The 24,312-nt window shown below is 38.2% G+C and overlaps 2 protein-coding genes across 7 annotated transcripts in view; both read left to right on the top strand.

The window, feature by feature from the left end:
* Nca (neurocalcin homolog) overlaps positions 1-24,312 on the top strand; it is a 501,567-nt gene that overhangs the window by 96,160 nt on the left and 381,095 nt on the right. The window lies entirely within an intron of this gene.
* The window catches only part of LOC135697568 (neuronal calcium sensor 2), a 419,634-nt gene that overhangs the window by 88,033 nt on the left and 307,289 nt on the right, over positions 1-24,312 (top strand). Inside the window, exon 1 of one of the 5 annotated variants that reach the window (XM_065217338.1) lies at positions 8,489-9,030. The exons of the other annotated variants lie outside the window; for them this stretch is intronic. Within the exon in view, the coding sequence (XP_065073410.1) occupies positions 8,974-9,030 (57 nt within the window). The 5' untranslated portion in view covers positions 8,489-8,973. Of the gene's footprint in view, positions 1-8,488; positions 9,031-24,312 lie in introns of those variants that run through there. 5 annotated transcript variants of the gene reach the window in all.

Below are 24,312 nucleotides of genomic sequence, written 5' to 3'. Positions count from 1 at the left end.
GGATATTCAAAACTTACAAGCATATGTAAAACCATGCAATGTTTCGAATATTTTAATTTTGCGAAATTAAAATAAAACAACTGTCATATATTTTTGATTGTTTTTATTTCTGGCACATTAAAACATTTTTAAGTCTTAAATCTAGAAAAAAAATCATAATTTTTCGTTTTTGCAAATATTAGTATCCAAGCTTTTCGAAATCTGTCCTTGTAAAATGTTGCTATGACAAATAAGTATCACATGGAAAAACATAATACATTAGTAGATCGTATGTTGGAATTAATACCCAGCATTTCTGTTCAAAATTAAAGTATTAAAAATTCAGTTATTTTTTTTTTCGAGTCACAATCACTGCGACCAATACTTTGATCTTTTGTGATATGTTTGTAGTCCATGAAGTAGTATCTCATAACTATGAAAAAGTAATGAGGTATTCGTTTTAGATACAGTTAAATCATAAATACGACCTCTCCAAAAACGCGCCTTCTATACGTAATAGGTCTTCAATAGCAATAGCCCCCGGAACATGCATGGTTGTTGTCAGTGTAATGCTGAACACTAATTATAATCACTAATCAAATTTCAAAATCAAAAATCGGTATTTATCAGTATTTATATTTTTATATACGCGTTTTTGAAGGCGAAATTTCAAACTTTTGAACTACCCAAGGAACACACTTCCATCAAAATAGGTTGCTGCAACTTGATTGTGACTAGACTAATTTGCAAACAAGTTACTACGACTTTTCAGTGACACGTGTGCTGCTAGGGTAAGAACGGAACATTTACTACTTTAGTGGGGAGAAATTTCCTGGGAATGTTTGAGTTAGTTTCTGAAGGAAATCGAAACAACTTCCAGAAAGCAAATAAAAAAGTTCTTCTGGAGGAAGTTTAAAGAAAGTTGTGAGCTAAGCCGCAAAAAAAAATCGGGTTGCTTCCAAGAAAAATGATGGTTAACTTCTGGCGAAAATTTATTTTTTTCGAAAAAAAAAAAATCGGATGGCACATCTAGTGGAAGCCAGAAAAGTTTCATAAATCGGAAGCATATTCCAGGGGAAGCCAGAAGAAGCTAGGAAAAATTTTCCAATAGAAGTCCAAAAAGCCCTCGGAGAATGGCTTATGGAGTAACTTCCAGAGGAAAGAACTTCTGGGATAATTTGATAGATAAATCCGGTAGAAGATTAGAGGGACTTCCTGGAGAAGACGGAAGAAACTTCCTTAGGTAGATCGGAAGAAACTTCTGGAGAAAGTCGGAAGTCAATGCACTTATGGAACTGTTGACAGACATGTCAAGGAGAAGTTGAGGAAGAAAGATAATTATGGGGAATGTCAGCGCAATACTCCCTGAAGTTCCTTAAATGTTCTAACGATCCATTTTTTTTCCAGATATTCATAAAACATCCCTGAAGATCAGAAATGTCTCTGAAATATATCGAATAATTCCTCGGAACTCTTTAAAAGTTACAATTTTTCGGAAGTTAGTAGGTCTGTTTTGAAGTTTTCTGATCATCCTCGAAGTACTCGGAACTTCCCTGATTATATTGAAACTATTGAAACTTTGAAGATCTCTGGACTATCTTGAAGATTTCGGAACTTCTTAAGTGCTACCACAATTTTCTTGAAATCAATAGAACATCAGCATTGAAGTTCTTTGAGCTTGAGCTTGAGCTTGATTGACCGCCCACGGTTGCTACTCTGTTACTGCCAGATCAGCTGTAATTACACAGAGAACCAATAGACGATGCTTGGGACTAGCAATCATCCTCAATGTGTAAAAACTGGTGATCTTAAATTAGGCAATACCAGCGCCGGCCGCGCCCGAACACAGGTCAAGAAAGGAATGGGAAGGATTGTGTTGACATGACACTCGCTTTGATGGAAGCCGAGAACACCTCTGCACTTCCACGAGTAATCACTGGGATGTTGGATAAGAGGGTTGGGTTTGCAGCAGGGTTCGTTTTGGTAAACGATAAGCTGAATTGATGTCCTAACGATCATATAACGCGAAGGAGCTTGGGGCTAAACCCACGGTCTTCTGCTCAGTAAGCAAAAACGTTTGCCACTAGGCAGACGAGCACCTTTTTAATTACCGAGTTGCTGTTATTACCATGTAGTCATATTAACCAATAAAACGATTGACGAATCTTGAATGTGGATGGGCCTGAGATTAGACTCATGACGTTCTGCTCAGTAAGCAAAAACGGTTGCTCTAAGGCCACCGAGCCCCTCATATCACATAATACCGTTGCTCAAATGTGTGTATCCATTCAAACCCGGAACCAACGACAACAACGAGTTTCGCAAAATACACGATACACAAGCGATTTTACCATAAATCTCTTTGATATGTAAGGACCTGGGATCGCGTTTTTCTGCTCAGTAAGCAGGCCACTGTAACCGACGATCTTTCAAATCCGAAAACTAAAAACTACGAAAAAGTACTTAGGCCTTCATTAAGTTCCACTTTCACGCGACGTTCAATGACAGGGTCCTATCCAGGATTACATCTGAAAAATCCAAATCTGGCCAACGCCCACCTAAACCTGTTCTAATCCACCTGAAATGACTAACGAATAGAAGACTCTGACTACCCAGCCATGCAATAGTCTCATTCCGTGCCTTATGGCAACTTGATGATTCTATTGCGCTCATCTTTTGGCACCACCCAGGGGAGACTTGGTCCTGTACCCAATGCTTAACTTATCTCCATTCCACTCAGCTACTCGCAATTTCTTGTGATATAGTGGGCGGAATATTATTATAAGAGACAATTCAATGCAGACGTCTTTCCAAATTTGGCAGATCGACAGGTAATCGGTGAGTTACCACGATAGTTGCTATTCAATAACTCGACAACGTCCCATCGTCAACGCCTGCTATGAGAATTTCCCAAAGCAGACGCCAACGAAATGACGTCATCGAGCTATCGATCAACTACCCTGGTTATCGCCTGGTACCTTATAGCACGATGCTAGGAGGCGAACCGGAAGAATCGATGAGCTACCCCTCCCCCTTGAAGTTCTTTGATCTTCCAAACTTTTATAAATTAAATAGATTTTATAAATCTTTTTATTTCGAAACTGCCACTAGAAAGCACGGAACTTCCCTTAAAATGTTCTCCCAATGTTCTGATGTTCATGCAACTTCGCTAACGTTCTCAAAATTGTCATGAACCACTCGGAACTTCGCTGAAGTTTTCGGAAATTCCCCGAGTTTCTCTGAACTCCTTCAAAGTTTCAGTAATTTCCTCGAAATCAATTGATCCTTATGCTCTCAGAGCAACCATAAAATTTTTTTAAATTCTCCTGAAATAAATGGAACTGTCCTGAAAACCATTAAATTTCCCTGAAGTTCCTTGGACTTGTGAACTTTTCGAAATGTTTCCGTAAGGTCACTGGAGTTCTCTGTACTTTTCTTAAATGCCCGGGTTCTCGATTTTTAGCAGAAGTTAATGAAACTGTCTTTATTTTAACTTACCCTTACAGATCTTTGAACTTACCCAAAAGTAATGGAATCATTAGTCGAAAGAGACATTTTTAAAGATGAACAATTTTTGAGCTTTTTTAGGCTTAAAAATGTGAGATATTCAGAAAAAGAATGTCTCTCACAATAGCTTCCTCTGACAGTTCAGCGCAGAGAGGCAATAATAATTTTAATTATTTAAAAAAAACCGGTATAAATCGGTGTAAAATCTCAAAAATCGGTATTGAGCATTTCTAGCTCAAATCGTTAAAAAAAATGTCAATTTTGTCTCGACCCCATCTGATTTGAATGAAACATTGCTCACGTGTTCGCTGCTACTAATGGTTGCATTTTTCATTTAAATATGATTTTTTCCTCCAGAGTAACTTTTGAAAAGGGCGTATAAAAAAATGGATTATTTTTTTTCCAAAAAATCATAACTTGAAAACTATTGATCTGATCAAAACGGCATATGAGAAGAAGTTTTAGGTAATTAAATTATCTTTGCGGAAAAAATACACTGAAAGAAAAAACTTCGTAAATTAGTATTTACAAAACCTAAAACGATGATTATCTCAAAACACCCCCCCTTCGATCTTTATAATTTTTTTTTTCAAGAAAATTGATGGAATACCCTTAAATTTCGTGAAAAGTGTATGCTGGTAACTTTCTTAAAAAGAAAGCTATAATTTTTTAAATTTTTGTTGATTTTTACAAGTTGATGAAAATGCATGTTTTTTTATAAAATAGTAATTTATTTGGATTCTACGCATAATTTTCGATAACTTTGCACATAGAAACTTTTTTCCTAAGTCCAGCCGTTCTCAAGTTAATGCGAATTAAAAAAATATAATTATAACAATTTTCAACATATTAGGCCATTTTCAAATGTTCGTCGAGATGTCCAGCAACGAGATTTTATTTCATGATTGTATATTAAAAACCAAACAATTCATTCTCAGATATGGTAGCTGTCAGACTTACCCGTTTCTATCTAGAGGCAGCGGAAGAGAAGCACGTTGATGTGGTCAAATGAAAGATTTGTTGAGATAAGAAACAGTATGTATATTTATTATTTTATTTTACAACTCATATTATTTGAATACATTGAATAATTTGGGTGTACCGTTTGAATTAGAGAATATTTTTACTGCAATTTGGTTGTTTGAAACTGGAATATAGCAATGATATTTTCGAGTTCCAGGAATTGGTTTCACTTTCTTAAAAATTGGATCAAATTCCGTGTCAGCCTTTTTGTATTCTTCCGTAGAAACATAACAAAATGACATTTTTGTTTGAAGATCTTCTTTACGACTATTTGCCCAGTCGTACAGTTGTTTAGGGTTCGTTATAGGGTGCTCGTGTTACTTAGCTAAACTTGCTCTGGTTGCCATTCTCTTAAGGGTACCGCCAATCGCATCACAAGGACCTTTGCCGTGTGAAGTTGCAAAAAATGCCATTCCATTTCTACATTATGCTTATCTTTAAATCCACAAAGGCTAGCAAAATTTTTTATGTTTTTGTATTGTGATGCTGCTCTATCTAACATAAAAATACACTTTTGGACTGTTATTTGCGATTTTAAAAATTCTAATAATTTTGAGATAAACAACTGAACTGCTACTGTGTCATGCTTTGAAATTGATTTAGGTAGAGGTTTACAACACTTGAAATTGTTATCCATCGTAAAAAAAAACTACTTGCTTTTTAACTTGAAACGCTAAGAGAGATGAACTGAATGGAACAGGTGAAGAACTTGACTTAAATGATCTTTATTTCTTGTATTGTGTGGTTTACATGTATACCTTATCAAGTGACACAGATGCGTCTTTTCAGCTTTAGTTCCTTTTCAATTAAAATTATTATTAATTACAGTTCCTAGTCCTATCAGGCCTGTTTTAAGAATGACCACCTTGGTGGGATTGGTTTGTTTAAAATTTGAAAAAAGGAGACTACTTATAACTACTATTTACAACTACAACTAACCTACAACTACTATATACATGTTCTGATAAAATACATTTTTGTGCAAATTTAGTCTTAATTTCGTTAATTCGGGAATCTATTTTGGCAATGCCAGCCTCTTCATGTAAATTTGTTATTCTAGTGTCGAAAGGACGATCAAGAACCATCCTCAGCACTATATTCTGAGTGATTTGGATTTTGTTCCTGTGAGTCTGTGCACATGATTCCCACAGGGGAGCTGCGTAGAGGATCGCTGGTGCTATGATTTGTTTGTAGACAGCCAGTTTGTTCACCCTTGAGAGGCGGGATCTGCGGCAAATCAGCGGATACAGAACAGGTGAAGAACGTCCCAATATATATATATATATATGTAGCAGAATAATTACAATGTTGACATTATACCTATCTTCATTAGGTACAATTGATTATAGCAAACTTTTTTAAGTGTGAGTGTAATAAGCCTCCACGGGGTGCCTTTTTATGTAGTTGTGATATCGCGGGATGAGCTCTTAAGGCACAATATGGTATACGTCAGAGAAGTACCTAGAGAATTTATCTCAATTACAGGTTTAATAACATATTTGTTTACCTGTTTATGTTTTGAGCCTCTGTTATGACATACACAATTCTATCCAGGTATACAACTAATAGAGGACAGAAAAAAGGCACATGAGTGGGTTTGTTGATTATTTGGGTATATTTGAGAGTATTTACTTATAAACTTGTTTCTTTTCTGCTGCGTCTAAATAGAAACGGGTAAGTCTGACAGCTACCATGTTTGAGAATGAATTGTTTGTTTTTTAATATATATTCATGGAAAAACATCTCGTTGCTGGACATCACGACTTACATTTGAATATGGCCCAAAATGTAGAAAATTATTATAATTATTTTTTTTAAATTGCATTAACTTGAGAACGGCTTTACTTAGGAAAAAAGTTTTTATATGCAAAGTTTTTGAAAATTATGCGTAGAATCCAAATAAATTACTATTTTACTAAAAAATATGCAATTTCACCAACTTGTAAAAACCAACAAAAATTTCAAAAATTATAGATTTTTTTTTAAGAAAGTTACCAGCATACACTCTTCACCAAATATTAGGGCATTTTTTCAGTTTTCTTGAAAAAAAAAATTATAAAGATCGAAGGGGGGGTGTTTTGAGATAATCATCGTTTTACGTTTTTTAAATACTAATTTACTAAGTTTTTCTTTCAGTGTTTTTTTTCCGCAGAGATAATTTAACTACCTAAAACTTCTTCTGATATGTCATTTTGATCAGATCAATAATTTTCAAGTTATGATTTTTTGAAAAAAAAATAATCCATTTTTTTATACGCCCTTTTTAAAAGTTACTCTGGAGGAAAAAATCATATTTAAATGAAAAATGCAACCATTAGTAGCAGCGAACACGTGAGAAATGTTTCATTCAAATCGGAAACACTCATGACCAACCGGTTTGCGTTTTGGGCTGGAAATGCTCTATTATAAGAAAGCTTATGTGTACATCGGTATCAAGTTCGAAAATCGTTATAAATACCGATAAATCGGTATATCTGGCAACGTTGACTTCAACAGTTACCAGCGATAACGTAGTATCAGCTTTCAGTCGATTGTACAATTAATAAAATCGTTTGTGGCACTTGAGTTGTTGTTTAACCCAAGATAGCATATTTTTTAACGTGTTAAAAAAATATTGCTTTAAAATCCTGAAAATTTTCCATTTAAATCCTGAAAAACAAACCTGGAAAAGGCAGGGAATTTTATTTAGCAAAATGAGTAGGCACACTGACTACGGAAACATGTATATGGTCCCTAAACTGAAAGGGAAATTTTGAGAATTTTTGATAATTCAGACCTACATTTTGATCACTTCTGTCAAAATTTGATCAGCTGACTACTTATTTTGACAGTTGTCATAGAATTGCTAAAAAGAGTTGCGATTTTTATTAAAGTCTCGTTCAGTTAGTAAACGTTTAGTGTAGTTAAATATTTCTTTTAAATTTAGTGTTTTTATGCAGCTTAAAAAATAAAGCTTGAATCCATAATCAATTTTTGCGCATTTTAACTTTTCAAATCAGTTACATTTCCAAAAAAAAAAAACCTTTGCGCCCTCTGTGGATCTTTGACAGTGCTGCAAAATCTCGGTGATATTCAAAATTCTGCTTTGGTCACTCATTTGAGCTAACAGTCATCGTCTAGGCAAACCATGTCAATTGTCAGTAACAATGCTGTTATTTATTAGCTAAATTAGAATCGAAATTAAATGACTTGAGCAAAACAATTAGATGGAGCCGTTAAAGTGAAGAAGCATTTACGTTCTAAACTGCCTAGATAAATGATATATGAAATAAATGAAATAAATGATTTAGGTTTTTTTGAGGATCAAGTCTATCAGTGGCTATGTGAAGAGCAATTTTGTCAATATCGTGCGAAAGTCTGTCAATGGCAATGAAAATTCTTTTGCTATGAAACAAGCTTTTAATTTGTGAAATTTGTGTTACGTGAGTGTTATTTGCGCACGTGAACTTTATTAAATATTTCTCGAAATTAAAGAACCTAGTTACAATACCAGATGCTCAGCTCGTAATATAAAAACAGTCAAGGCGAAAAAAAAATATCTTCTCAGTGCTCCCGCAGCTGTCAGTTTTGCAGTAAGAGCAAAAACTGATGTGCAACGCAGCGATTAGTCCAGCATAACTCCCTAACCGGCTCCACTCGCCTGCCGTTGCATTCCCGCAGGGCCGAAGGTAGTAAAATGCGTTAACGATGATCGATTTCAGTGGAATTCTAAAATGGATTGCGTTGCATCACTGGATCTTCCCTACCCACCACCATCACCCACTCCCACCTGACTGACAATTGCCTGACTTTTGAGACTTTATTCATAGCAAGTTGTTGTCGATGGAAAAGCTCCATTATCCCGCAGCCAGCTGGCCGGGGCTCTGATATCGATCAGGGAGGTTTTGCCGGCAGATGATGATTAAAAAAGTTCTACCTAGCTGCCTATCGAAATCGGGGCGGGCGGGTGTGAGTCTGAGTTTTACCTTCGTTTCAGGTGGTCGCTTCCAGCCCATATTCGCGCGCCGTGGAAGCTAAATAGTTTTTCAAGTGCTAGCGCCGAAAAAAAAAATACGAAAAATTTGATTGCATAATTTGGTTTACGTTATAAATTCCAATCGGCAGACCGCAGCCATTCCGGATTTGTTTACGTTCGTGTGTTGATTTATGCCGTCACGGTGCGGTACGATTCGGGAATAATCACCCGTCAGTCGTGAATGGGCGGAATTTGAGGGTGTTGCAGACAGTTTTGTGGGCTGTGCATCAGCCTAGTGAATGAATCAAGCTTCCTCTTTCCCGCACACACAAACAACACATGCACGTATTGGGATTGGATTAAGACTTTAGATTGTTATTCTAATGCGCGTTCCGGCGAATCGTCGTTTGTGTGTCTAGTTGGACGGATTTTACGGTGTTTGCTTTGATTTATCTGTTTTGTGATATATTTTTTTGTTAGCACTGTTTTACGGCTCCTCGTTTCGTTCTATGCAAAGAGCATTCTTGATGAGTGGCAATAACAGCAACGACGGTGTTGATCAACAGGTTGGTTTGGTTTTGTTGTGTTTTGAGTGTTTCGATGATTGCTGACGCGAATTCGGTGATGTGTGCGGTTAGCGAATTTCTCGATGCAATGGAGCAATCAATTGATTGGTTTTTGAAGCAACTGTTTGATTGGTTCTTGATTCAATGTTCATGCATTGGACATTCAAGTGGGAGCAGATGTAACCGCACTGAAATGTATAGCATTTATAGGTTTTATTTTGTATAGCATTTAAAGGGTCCATTTTTTAAAGGCTCAATTTTGTCAGCATAGCGGAGCCGTAATTCAATGTACATCAAAAAGATTTCTTATGACTAAAGGTAGTAGAAAGGGGGGCGAATACTAGCAGCATCTTCGGGGTTAAGGACTACAACCACGTAGGACCACGTAGATAGCGTTTCATTGATTAATCAATCTATTGAATTGGTCGATGAACCTGACGAAATAAAACAGCCAGTTAATAGTAGTTGTAGATTTGAAGTTTTTCACCCAATCACATTAGATGAACTTAGAGTTATTTGTTTTTCATTAGGAAAATCGGCTGGAGTAGATAATGTTAATGCTAGAGTTATTCAAGATTGCTTTCATGTCATTGGCCACATCTTGCTGGACCTTATTAATGAATCATCACAAACTGGACATGTGCCACAAATTTGGAAGGAATCCTTAGTGGTCCCTATTCAAAAAGTTGCTGGAACGATTATCAACATGTTGCACACATTAGAGAAAATTTTAGAACTTGTTGTTAAAGGCCAGCTGTTGGAGTATTTAAATAGTAATAGTTTGTTGATACCAGAACAATCGGGATATCGGGAAGGTCATTCTTGTGAAACCGCGTTGAATTTGGTATTAGCGAAGTGGAAAAATAACTTGGAGTGTAAAGATACGATTGTTGCTGTTTTTTTGGATCTTAAACGCGCTTTTGAAACAATTTCTAGGCCCTTACTGTTAAGATCAATCAAGCGCTTTGGAATTACGAGTACTGCATATAAATGGTTTAAAAGCTATTTGTCTGACAGAACTCAACGGACTGTTTTTAATGATTCTGTTTCCAGTCCCGTGGGGAATAACCTTGGAGTGCCCCAGGGAAGTGTATTAGGGCCCCTGTTATTTATTATGTATATTAATGACTTGCGACGTGTTTTACGATTTTGTGACATTAATTTTTTTTTGCAGATGATACTGTGTTATTCATTGCAGATAAGGATTTAGATGATGCCGTTTTACACTTGAATGAAGATTTGCGTTCTCTAAGTAGATGGTTCAAGTATAAGCAGTTAAAATTGAATGCAAGTAAAACTAAATTTATGGTAATTTCGCGGAATCGAGTAAATGAGAACGTCTCTGTTGTAATTGATGATGAGACTATTGATCGCGTTCGGGAGACTAAATATCTTGGCGTGATTATTGATGACACACTTAAGTTCAACTCTCACATTGACAATGTCATCAAGTAAATTGCCAAGAAGTATGGAATTCTATGTCGATTGAAAAACGATTTAACTATTGCCAGTAAAATACAGCTATACAAATCAATCATCTCTCCTCATCTAGACTTTTGCCCTTCCATTTTATTTCTGTCCAATGCAACACAAATATCGAGATTACAGCGCTTGCAGAATAAAATAATGCGTTTGATTTTGAGATGTAATAGATTCACTTCCTCAACTTTGATTACAATGGTTGTCGGTGAAGCAAAGAATTGTATATTTGACTATGGTGTTCATTTTTAAAGTAGTTAACGGTTTGCTGCCTCGATATTTGTGTGATCGAATTGAAAGAGGAAGTGACTTTCATAGATATAATACTAGAAACGCGGTTGAAATAAGAACACCACATTTCTTGACTTGTGCTTCACAAAATTCATTTTATTATAAAGGAATAAATGTTTTCAATTCGATGCCTAGACATATCAAACGTTTAGCAACTTTTACAGAATTTAAAAGACACTGCATTTCACACGTTAAAACTGTCTTTTGAACAGTTATCCAGTGATTTTTTTTATGAATTGACAAATTATGTATCTTGACGAAGTTATCTCTAACGGATTATTTTATATAAATAGCTGTCATAACGACTTTTTAATAATTATTGTAGCACTGCAAAAACTATTTCTGTTCGCCACGAGGGTGATGATGGATTTTTAATATATGATTTTATAGTAGATTAATTAAAAAAAGAAAAGTAGTCTACAAAGGTTTGAGCCTCGCGCGCGTATTACGGATATAGAGGACTGAATTTAACAATTGATAAAAAAAATATGCAATTTTGAAGCTTATTTGGAAGATACCTTGAGTTAGTAGTAAGTTTTCTGGCAAATGCTGTGGGTTCGTGAGCATTCCTGACATTGCTGAAAATTATGATAGCATCAGATTGCGGGGTTACTAGTGTAATAGGATGCTTTGTTGATTGTTCATTAACTCTTGATTGCTTGTAATACTTATGAATATTTTAGGTGGACAAAAAGGCGAACTAAGAGGTGGACGCCTGAGCTTTTCCACATTTATATCGCTGTGAAGCAACTGTAAACTTTAGAGGGAATCTATATCTGTAACTGAAACCAGTTCGATTTTGTTTGCCAACCTGGTTAAAATGTCATATTCAATTATCTTAAAGATAAATCGTCCAGCTCAAACCTTTGTAGGGGTAAGAGGTGGGACCATCATCATCATCATCAATGGAATGGACGATTGTCGGAACAACTGAAACGAAACACAGATTACGCATTGTTCTAAGAAAAATGGAAGAACAGGAGGTTTTTATTCATGGGTCCAATCTTTAGATCCATGGGTAATGTTGGCCATTTCCATTATTCCCAAAAGTTATGAAATAAAATACAGTAATGATCCAATTTTGTCAGCCCTCTTTTTGAAAATCTTTTCTAATGATTTACGAAACCCATGCACTTTTACAATGATCTTGTTGCACCAAAGTAGACAAGTTGTTGTTGTTCCAAGTATTGGATTCATATGATCAAGAATCAACAATCTTGTATTGATTTTATGTTAAAATGAAGCAATAAGCGTTTACAACTTTCAAATATTTTTTTTATAAATTTGATAAGCGCGGTACGGATGTATCTCGGAATTATCCTAATGAAATAAGAATGTTGAGTACTCAAAAAGAAGGTCATTTATTGCACTATAAAGGAAAAATAGTGAAAAAATTACTCCGATTTGGTTTTGATGAAATCTCGAACTTTTCTTAGAAATTTCACTCATCATATTTTGGACACTCTGTTGGCTAACCGGAGCGGCCGTTTTGTTCCACCATCTCTTTATCTCTGTCGCATCCACTCTTCATCAACTTCCATTTCCACTCTTCTTCAACTTCTGTTTGACAATTGCCCAATATTTCTCAATTGGGCGGAATTGAGGGCAGTTGGGTGGATTGATGTCTTTCTCGAGGAAATCTACCCCGTTGTCTCGATACCACTGTAGAACTTCTCCGCTGTAGTGGCAGCTTGCCAAATCAGGCCAAAACTTTACAGGTCCATTGTGAGCCTTAATGTACGGAAGAATACGTTTTTTCAGCCACTCCTGCTTGTACATTTTGGAATCCACAGTCTTGCTCGTCACGAAAACCTGAGTTTTTTTGTCCGCAGCTGCAAATACCTTGCCTCATAAGCTTTCTGGCAAATTTATCGGCAGAATTTGAGCTTGCTAGAGACATCATCTCGACCAGTGGCTTTATAGAACTTTCGTTCGGGAAGCTGCCCATAATCCATCTTCATGTACGCTTCGTCGTCCATGAGGATGCAGTGTGCAGTGTGTTGCTTACTGGCCCGAAAAGTCTGAAACCCTTCTTGCTGACGAATCCTTCCGACGGTGCTTTGGCTGGCATTGAATTTCCTGGCGATATCATAATCCAACAGCCCTGGGTTTGCCCTAACCGTTCTCAACACCTTCAAATGCAGCTACCAATCCTTAGTTCCACTTAGACGCTTGCTATGATCCTGCTGATCGATAGTATGCCGCTCACGGAAACATGTTCTTGGGTACGAAAGTGATCCCGTTGGCTTCGTACCACTCCAGGACAACAATTTGAATAGTGGCACGAAGCTAGATCCGGCCAGAAAATCGTAGGGCCCTCGTGTTGCATCAACAGAGGAAGCAGACGCTTATGTAGACACTCCTTGAGGTAGATCTCCCCGTTTACAGTCCCGGTAGTCACGAACGGAACATCAAACTTGTGCTGGGCGGTGAAGAACAGTAGCCCCGGAAGCTGCTGGAAGTCCGCCTTGACATCATTCATGATGAGACAATGAGGGTTCGTCAGCATCTGGGTGTACAGTTTCCGGGCCCGTGACTTTCCCACCGTATTTTGCCGTTCGTCACGATTAGGAGCTTTCTGCACTTTGTACGTATACAGTCCCTCCCGGTCCTTGGCTCTCTGAACGAAAGAATTGGGCAGATTGAACTTTTAGGCCACATCGCTGACCAAAGAATTGGGATTCCGCTTAAACGCTTCAACGACACGCTTGTGAACCTGATCACTAATAGAACATTCATTCTGACCGCATTTCTCCTTCCGTTCGATGCTCATAGTTTCGTAGTAACGTTTAATCACACGACTCACCGTTGACTGCACGATTCAGAGTTGCTTTTTGGGTGACGCCATTGTTTCCAACTTTCGAAAAACTAACAGCGATAAAAATACACTGTAAACAATACACTCTAAATTACTTCTACTCAAATTTTCAGAGAAAATACCCACTGGGTAATTTTCTACAGCTTTTTTTCCGTGATGTAATTTAATGTGCACAGCAAAAAAATAATTTTGATATCACATCAAAGTGGATGCACTACAATCATGTCGAAAATTTCATGTAATTTTTATGACCACATAAATAAACAAATGCAGTAAAAGCAGCGTAATGTCAGTTCATGCATTGTATTAATGATAATTTTGTCCTTTTTAGCAAGTAATATTACACCATATTTTCGACATGATGGTAGTGCATCCACTTTGACGTGATATCAAAATTATTTTTTTGCTGTGTGGGACACTCTTTATACCAGACAGAAGTCCTCATTAACGGATGGTTTTTGCCGGCATACTTTTTTTTCCGGATTCCTTGACCCTAGGACTTCGGTAATAAGAATACTGATCGCATACACCCATGTGTCCTATATCCTGAGCGGTTGCTCGCTTTTATTTTAATCTAGGCCTGGTAAAATTCCTATCCACTTGTTTGATTTTTTGGGTCTGGTCTGCCTCTGTCCCGGTGTTCCAATCCAGTGCTTGCCTCTAGATTCCGTTTCTGTCCCATCGTAGCGTGTGGCTTCAACTTACGTTCTCGAATTTCAGTTGAATTCGGCATGCGAGATCCAGTTGCAAGGACGTCTAAACCTTCATCAATCTTTACCATTTTTTTGCACAGACTAATATTTTGGAGTTATTGGAAGTTGGTTAGTAAGAAATCTAATACTTTTTTTTTCAAAGCGATGCACCCTATTGTACACACATACACATACGTTGATTGACAGGAGCGGGTCATTTCGCCGCTTCTAAAAGTCTAAATCATGGTCTACAGAATCCTCATAAAACCAAAATTGTTATTTGTGTAACAATCCTTACACCGAGATTTTCAATTCACGAAAAAACTTTTGAGAACCAGACTTTGAGAGCTTTTTTGGCCTATTGGCACTCGATTGCGGAACCGAAGGATTTAAGAAGAAAAAGAAGCTATACATTATTTCACTCATTTGAACTTAATAGGTTCGGGGTGGATTTATTTTCGGAAACAACAATAATTTAAAGAAAATCAGAGTCTTGAATTGTTTTTTACGGTTCTAAAGACTGTACTCGAAAAAAATGCAACAGACAAAAATGATCACCAAAAATTCTTTTTAAGTAGGATATTTTTGAAACTCTCAGAGAATAAATAAACACATATTACCTAGGTTTTTGTAAATTTGGTTTATTCAACCGCCTGCCCTAGGCTAAATGCCTGCACCTTGGACTTAACGCTACCCATAAAATCCTGTGCAACACTTGCACCATCTTTCTTACACACTTTCATCCACTCTTTCTTCAAATACTTATCGTTTTTGAAGATCTTCCCTGTTTTCCGGAGCTTGCCTTTCTTAATCGCCAAGAATTTATCTATTGAGTGAAGCTTTGGTGAGTTTGGCGGATTTGCCTCCTTCGATACAAAAACAACATCGTTGGCTTTGTACCACTCCATCACCGGTTTCGCGTAATAGTACGATGCCAGATCCGGTCAAAACAGAGTGTCACCTTTGTGGGACCGGAGGAAGGACAGTAGACGCTTCTGGAGGCACTTTTCTTTATATAACGGATGTTCAATAAAAAATGAGAATTTTTTCAGTCATACGGCTAGTAAAAAAAAAATTCTTCAACGAATTCAGTATTTTTTATTAAACACTAGCTGAGTGTGCTCGGTCTTGCTCGGGATTCAATATTAGCATGAGTTTATGCGCCGATTTAAAAATAAGCATGCTATATTGTACGTAGCCCCCCCCCCCCCCCTATTATCTAAATGGCTACCCCCTATGATGTTTCACCGCATGGTACATCCAATTTTGTTTGACTATCATATTGACGGCGATACTCTTACCAGAGTTACCAGTGTGACTGATCTAGGGGTTCAACTAGACACAAAAATGACTTTTGATTTACACCGTTCAGCGCTCATATCGAAAGCAACGCGACAGTTGGGCTTTATTTCCAAAGTTGCGAAGGATTTTTCGGATCCACATTGTTGGAAGTCATTGTACTGTGCACTTGTCCGTCCAATTTTGGAAAATGTGTCCGTCGTTTGGCATCCTCACCATGTCACGTGGTACCTAAGGATCGAACGGGTTCAGAAACGGTTCATTCGTCTGGCACTGAGAAACTTGCCGTGGAGTGATCCTGACAATTTGCCGCCGTATCCTGATAGATGCCGACTGTTGGGCTTAGACACACTGGAACAACGACGGAAAGTACAGCAATCGTAGCTTATTGCTAAGCTGTTGAATGGTGAAACTGATGCCCCCGACCTGCTTGCGATGTTGAACTTTCGTGTGCCGAGCAGATCTCTTCGGAATACAACGCTACTGCAACCAAATTTTCACCGAACCATGTTTGGGAACAACGAACCAATCTCAGCGTGTATTCGTGCGTTTACGGCTGTCGAAGAGTTTTTCGAGTTCAATGAACCAACCGAACGTTTTGCAAATCGGATTAGGTCTGTGTTGAATTAGCTCTAATATATTCATTAAGACTAAATTGTCAGATGAATTATTTTAAATACAAATACAAATACAAATTATCTCCTTATACCCCCCACACTCGCCCCCACATGCCTAATTTGGTTCCATTTGCTTGATTAGTTCTCGAGTTATGCAGAAATTTCTGTTTCATTTGTATGGGAGCCCCCCCTTACAGAAGGGGGAGGGGTCTCGAACCATCATAGGAACCTTCCACGGCCCCAAAAACCCCTGTATACAAATTTTCACGCCAATCGGTTCAGTAGTTTCCGAGTCTATAAGGGTCAGACAGACAGACAGACAGACAGACAGAAATTCATTTTTATATATATAGGGGAATTTACGTATTCTCGTCAATCTAAGCAGCGTCTGCACTTCTACTAGCATTTTCTCAGCGTCACGCACATATATGATGTGTCTGTTTGTTTACATTCATCTGCTGCTTGCTTCTCTATCCATTCCAATCGACAGAATTTTTCAAAACGTTTTGAAAGCGTTTTTACAACGCTCCAAACTTCTCAGGTGAGTGTGACTGTTGTCGGCAGTCTCTTTTTCTTCGACAACCTTCCCATTAGAACTGCGTGTTAACCAGCTGTTCTATTATCGGCAACTCGAAATTAACCTCATTTTGTAGTGCGTATGCTTTATTTGAAGAAAAATGTAGCATTACTGGATTGCTCGATCGTTCAAATATAATCAGATTCAAGCTGAAAGGCTAAACAATCGTTTGGACACATTCAGGGAAGTGCGTTGATGGGAAAACATAGTGAAATTAACGTTTAAATTTTGGTTGCCGAAAACAGTCAATGGGTGCCGAAGCCAACATTTACCCTAGATCGATAGAAGATAGAAGATAGATATAATGTTTATTCTTCAAAAAAAAAACGTCAATGCATTTCGGCTGCGGTACAGCTTCCTGGTGCGAGATTTGGCCACCGTATTCTGTTTATCGGTTCGGTTAGGCGCCTTCCTTACCTTGAAGACATGAAGTCCTGTCCGCTTAATTGTCTGCTATACGAACCAGACGGAAGAATTGAACTTCTTGGCCTCGTCCCGAATCGAAAGGTTCGGATTGCGCTTGAAGTAATCCCTCACCTCCCTTGCGTTCAGGGGGTTGGTCGTCTTCACTTTTCTTCAGCTGCCAGCTCGCCGCTAGGTCGTCTTGGTATCCTTGAACGATTTTACCACACGGGACACGGTCGAATTCAGGATTCCAAACTGTTTCGCGATCCACCTGTGGGACTCTCCTGGATTTTTCACGATCGCTCCCATAATGTTTTTGTCGAAGCCTTTCTTGCTTGGAAGCCATCTCGATAACCACTTGACAGATTGTGACGAGATTTTTCACATGTAAACATTACACTCTAAACTAGTTTTACTCAAAATTTAATTAATTTTTACCCATGCAATAAAAAGTTATACTCTAAAGAAAGTTTTGCATTATTTCGAGTACAATCTTTAGATCACCATTTTCAAGCGGTGGGGAATTTACCCTGCCGAAATAAAAATAATTGTATTTGGAGAAATTTTAAATAATTTGGAACGATGCCGTTTAATATTTACTAGATCAGAGATTTGAAAAAAAAATCATGATTAAGAAACTTGTAACATTTACATGGCTCATGGAATTTGAGTAATGAACTCATTACATGGGAGTCATGGGAAGAACTATGAGGAAAACATAAAGTGAACTCTGTTTTCAAGGTACTCAAGCAGCACAAAGCTGCCGCAGAAAGTTGCAGCAACTTAATGGAGACTGAAATAAGTCACATAAAAGCTGCCTCAACCGTTTTGCAACATGTGTGCTGCTAGGGTGCAGATCTGGGTAACTCATGATTGCATGTTGAAATCTAAGGTGAATATAGTTCCAAGCATTCTTGGCATACACAGTTTTACTCACGAACTGCTCATTTGCTAATAACTTTGCCCAGAATTGACGAAACATAGTTCTGTTCGAAGCAGTCGATATAATAGAGTTTAAGCTTTTTATAGGTATATAAAAAAAGGAGATTTTAACTATAGTAAAAAACTGTATTTGATTTTGCGTTGCAAAAACGAAGTGAGAAATGCTCGTTGAACATCACGGACCTTAAGTGTAAAAATTCATTGGTGTTGATTCAAATGATAAGATTTACCTACTCTTTGCATGTCTACAGTAAACTATGATCCTAATCTATCAATTTCTTTAAAGAAAACTAAATTTCAACAACTGAGTGAAAAGTTATTAACAAATGAGCAGTTGGTGTGTACAACTGTGCATGCCAAGCATGGTTCCAAGTAAACACTGAATAGGATTCAAAGTAAATTTTATAAAAAAAATCATGATAGCTCTGACGAGAACTCCAAGGCAATACAAAGGAGGAATACATGGGAATTCTGAGCCTGAGAATAGTTCCAGGAGAATTTAAAAAAAATCAGGAGAGTTCTGACTTGAATGTCAATTGATGAGATAGAGGAAATGGCTTTAATGTTGGCCTATGGATCTATGATTGGGCCCATCGCTAAAAATCTGCTATTTATTAATTTTATCTAGATGAACGCGTCATTGGGACGGTACTAATGGATATTTTTGGTCGCTATTGATAATTTTGTCAATTGCTGAATTTATGTATGGTTCCAAATTAGGGGCATTTACATCCATTTCCCCTATATAAGAAAATTTGTGAGCAGAACTGCAAGTGAATTCTTAGGAGTAATGCTGGGAAAATATCAAAATATCAAATCTCACCAATGATTTCAAGGAAATCATCAAGCTAACAACAGCGGATGATATTACAAGCTGTGATACGGTAGCTCTGATCATGCTTAAACAAACACCAGTTTCAATTCTCACCAAACTGTGGTGAGTTTGAGCTTCAAGATTTTTGCTGTACACCCGAACACGAACCGTCACCATCACTGCTGGCAGCTTCGTGTCTGCCATTTGTGAAGAGTAAAGAGAGATTGCAAACTATGCTTTCTCTTTCTAAGAAAACGATGTGCAACGGAATCATTTTTGTGTTGAGTCAACTCGAGCCCTTGAGGGCAGAAAATAAAAATAATTTGCGTGAGGATTAGGTCATCACTGCTTAGGAGAATTTCAAAGCTGTGATTGGAATTCAGAAGAATGGAGTAACATTCAAAGGGCATTCTGAAATGAATTCAATGAAAATTCCTGAGAATAATTCCTAAGGATTTATTAGGAGTACCGTTAAACGGGGTATCATTGCTAATTTTGCATTGAAGTATATACTAAATGTTTACTAGAGTTAATTCATTAGTAATATGTTTAATGGAAATAACTGCATTTGTACTATTGGTGTAGTCTTGTGACCGAACATCACCATTATGATTTAATGATGCTCGATTAATGTAGAAAAACATGCGTGATACTCAAAATATTTAGTTCAAGAAACATGAAACAAACTCAGAAAACATCATAATCAACAAAAAAGAACATTGAATTTGTAATGACTATATTGGAAATACAGTTCATAAGTGATTGCTTGAGTGCCTTTTGACGTAGGACTACGTCTTTGATTTCTATATGGGGATACACTTTGTGAAAACCGAAAATGGAACATGTAACAAATTAAGAAAGATTTTGAACGTTAATAACTCAGCTGCCCCTGATCCAATTTCAATAATTTTATCACCAATCGATCAGAAATATGGCTACGCATCGATAACAATGCTTCCGAATGTTGATTTTCAACAAGAAACTATTGAGAAACTGGTAAATGTCCAGCATTGTCCATAAGCGTCGAATTAACTAACAAATCCACCAATTACCTACATGCATATGCTGCTTCCCCAGCACAGTCGTCAGAGAGTAGTATGTAGACGAAACAAGTCGAAGTGGCATTCGCCTCCGATCCTCGGGCGCGTGCGAATAGGGAGCATGGAATTGCGTAATATTTTGCACACTCATCGCCATATTCAGAACCAAACGCAAATTCTTCGAGATAACTCCCATCCGTCGTCTGGCTCGCCGTGGTGGTGTCTGACGTATCTCCGGTCTGATTTACGAGGTGTGCTGAAGATGTTCCTGGAAAATGAGGTCCGTGATGCTGTCACTTACACTAAACATGCCAAGCGTAAGCGGCCATGGATGTCATCTACGTTTTGAAGCGACAGAGACACACTCTGTTTGGTTTTGGAGGTTAAATCATCACCAACTTTGGCAACAAAATGGCTCTTTTCAGGGCCACCAAGCTTATTACAGTAAAGAGTAGGAATAGAATTCATCTGCCTGTTTGTCCATATTCAGAATCGACGACCAAACAAAATGCTCATGTAATCAAACTGGAAGCAGGGTACACAATATTTTGATCAACCTTGGAAGAAGCAACAATCTAGCATCTAATTCGACTAAGACGGCATGAGACATTTGTGAAGCCGAGTTATTTACGAAAGAGAGTGTCGATGAAGGGAATCGATCAATGTAGATAGGACCTGTTGAAAAGTGACGCGAGATTTGGTTTTCCGTACTGAGCTCCAATGCTACCGACGCCAGGAAGGCAGCTCCCACACCTGGACCATACCAACTTTACTTCGCGAAGGAAGGCCTGATCAGAGATGTTATGCCTTAGAACATGCCGGTGGCACCGACTGAGATTGGACCCAGGCCTGCTGGGGTGAGAGGTAATCACGCTAACCACCGGCGCCGATATCTTTCAAGGTGATATCACGGCTAATGAGAACGACCCAAATTTGAGTTTAGTTATCTCAGAAATAAGAAATAAACTGCAGGAACTCAGCGATGAGTAAATTTGCCTCATGTTTTCCCAGGTTTTTCCAGAATTTTCCACCGAAAAATTCCCGAATTTGAGAATAGTAAAGATTGGATTCACTCAGTCTATTGGTACTACTCCGAGACTGAATAAAATTTTCGTCAATTTCCTCATTTTCTGGCAGATTTTTTAAGTTTTCCACAGGAAACCATGAGATAAATTTACTCATCGCTGAGTTCCTGCACTTTTGGCGATTATGAGTGAACTAAACTCAAATTTGGGTCGTTCTCATTCGCCGTGTACGCAAAAGGAAAAGAGCCAGTGTCGCTTTTGATAGCAAACTACTCATAATGGGAGGAGTCTTGGTAGCTTTTATACCACTTGATTGCACATCATTCTGCTTTAACCTGAAAAGATAAAAAAGAGCGCTGCTGTATGGCATTAGCTCATTTTCGCTTCGGACGGCGTGGTGAACAGCAATAGCAGCAGTAGGAAGGTGGTGGCTAGTCCACTCCTTCACACCTAACAAGCAACAATTGACTGGTCGTGGCAAAGGAGGAAAAGGTCTGGTAAAGGAGGTGCCAAGCGTCATCGCAAAGTTCTTCGAGATAACCGCCATCGGTCGTCTGGCTCGCCGTGGTGGTTTCAAACGTATCTCCAGTCTGATCTACGAGATGTGCTGAAGGTGTTCCTGGAAAATGAGGTCCGTGATGCTGTCACCTACACTAAACACGCTAAGCGAAAGTAGCCATGGATGTCCTCTTCAATAAAACAGCCCTTTTCAGGGCCATCAAGCTTACATCAGTAAAGACATGGAATAGAATTTATCTGTGCTTGTTTGTCCATATTCAGAACCACAAGCTCCCAACGACCACACAAAATACTCTCCAGAGTTGTAATCTTGTAACCAAACTTGGAAGCAGGGGTGCAAGTGATTTTGATTGATTCTCTTAATCAACTTTCTCTTTGAAAAAAAAAAAAAATACTACAAATTTGGTACGCCTTCAATTCAAAACCGGAAAAAGATGAGATAATAGATAATTGATGATGACAATGAAAAAAGGTAGAAGGCTCTGTGCCTAGGGACACGAACGGAAGCTTGACGTAGGACCGCTAGGGGACGGAATAAATGTCAAGAGCATTTAGTTCTTTTAATTATTAAAAGCACAGACACAGACCCTTCTACTGTTTTAAAACAGGTGAAAAACATGAAAAGTTTGATTGATAAAGCTATTTTAAAATTTTAAAATTATCTGAGGATTCCAGGTTTATGAGGTAAAATAAAATTCCTCAGAGACATACTAAAGGGTGATACGGTCAAAATTTGGTCAAGGGAAAACGCGTGTAAATCGGTGAAATCGTTTATTTAAAAAATCAAATTAAATTTCTTTTTCAAGTTCAATTAGTATAAAATTCAGGAAAAATATTCAGTTAGGCTTCCGCTTTTCCAAATCCGAATTGCCGGGCCTTACGCTTGACCCCTGCCATCAGATTTTGTACAGCCACCTTGTCCACCTTCTTCGCCGCAGAAAGCCAGTTTGCCTTGAACTGCTGCTCGCCCTTAGCAGTTTTTTTGGTCTTCTTTAGGTTCCGCTTGACAATAGCCCAGTACTTCTCAATTGGGCGGAGCTCTGGCGTGTTGGGAGGGTTCTTGTCCTTGGGAACCACCTGCACGTTGTTGGCGGCGTACCACTCCATGGCCTTTTTACCGTAATGGCAAGATGCCAAATCCGGCCAAAACAGTACGGAACAACCGTGTTTCTTCAGGAAAGGCAGCAGACGTTTATTGAAACACTCTTTCACGTAAATTTCTTGGTTGACATTCCCGGAAGCTATGAAAATGCTGCTTTTCAAGCCACAGGTACAGATGGCTTGCCAAACCAGATATTTCTTTGCGAACTTTGACAGTTTCATGTGCTTGAAAACTTCTGCTACCTTTCCCCTTCCTTTTGCCGTATAAAACTCCTGTCACGGAAGCTGCTTGTAGTCGGCTTTGACGTAGGTTTCGTCGTCCATTACCACGCAATCAAACTTCGTCAGCATCGTCGTGTACAGCCTCCGGGATCGCGCTTTGGCCGTCGTATTTTGTTTATCATCGCGATTTGGAGTCACTACCTTCTTGTAAGTCGATAGTCCGGCTCGTTTTTTGGCTCGATGCACGGTTGTAGACGATACACCCAGCTTATTTGCGGCATCTCGGAGAGAGAGGTTAGGGTTTCGCTTGAAACTACCGGCAACTCTCTTTGTCGTCTCAGCGGCTTCTGGTTTTCGATTTCCCCCCGATCCAGACTTCCTGGCTGTTGACAAACGTTCCCCAAACACTTTAATTACATTTGTAACGGTTGATTTGGCAACTTTTAGCGATTTTGCCAACTTTGCGTGCGAGTAGCTCGGATTTTCGCGATGCGCGAGCAAAATTTTGATACGCTGCTCTTCTTGCTTGGACGGCATTTTGACAACTGAAGAGTGAATTCCAAAATCAAAATAGGAGCAACATTCTACACACACACACCTTCAAAATGAGGGGTGTTCAGGTTTTTTAAATGCAAAATTGAAAGAAATACGTCAAGTTGATATTGACTAAATTTTGACCGTATCACCCTTTAGGTTTCTCAGGTAATAGACACCCTGCGAGGGATTTCTAGAGAGATGAATGAAAGTTCTAAACTTACTTTTTGATTTACGGTTTAGCGACTTTGCAGTCAATTTAATTGTTTTTAGGAAAGTTTGAACATACTGAGAGGTAAGCACATATCATCGGTAAGAGACGTGTGTGTGAGAAAATTTGCGAAAAAATCTTAGGGCACCGGTGGGATATGTGCTTATATATGTGGATGATATGTGCTTACCTCTCAGTTCTAAACTTAATTTCTAGGTAATTCTTGGAAGAATTCTAAGCGAGTTAGTTGTGTTGTGAGGAGATCTTCATGAATCCCTTAATGATTTTGATGAGGATTGAATGGTGATCTGGGGGAGAACAGCAGGTCAATTTTAATGAGAATACCAAGAGAATTCTGATGAGATTTAAAAACAGAATTTTAAGGGTCGAACAATAATTTCTATGGAATACTGAGGAAAATTCATAAACAAGTTAATTCAGAAGAAAATTCTAATGCACTTCTGAGGAAAATTCACAGAAAGTTTTGATAAGAATTTCTGGTAAGAGATTTCTAGACTATATGTTAAAATATGGATCATCAAGAGCACCATTGCATTGAGTTCTGACAAATTTGGGCAATGCCACTTCAATTGTCTTTACATTTGACCACTTGGTATTTCGCTGTATAGGATCTGGAATGTCACCACGTAATCCTCTCATATTGCCCTTGAAGCCATGAGGATCCGCTCTTGTATC

The sequence above is a fragment of the Ochlerotatus camptorhynchus genome, unplaced genomic scaffold (genome assembly GCF_037179485.1).
Source record: "Ochlerotatus camptorhynchus isolate MF236.1 unplaced genomic scaffold, CSIRO-AGI_Acam_v1.1 ptg000074l, whole genome shotgun sequence".
NCBI classification, from domain to species: Eukaryota; Metazoa; Arthropoda; class Insecta; order Diptera; family Culicidae; genus Ochlerotatus; species Ochlerotatus camptorhynchus.
The sequence above is the reverse complement of the archived record's forward strand: the minus strand, read 5'-3'. Positions and strand labels throughout refer to the sequence as shown.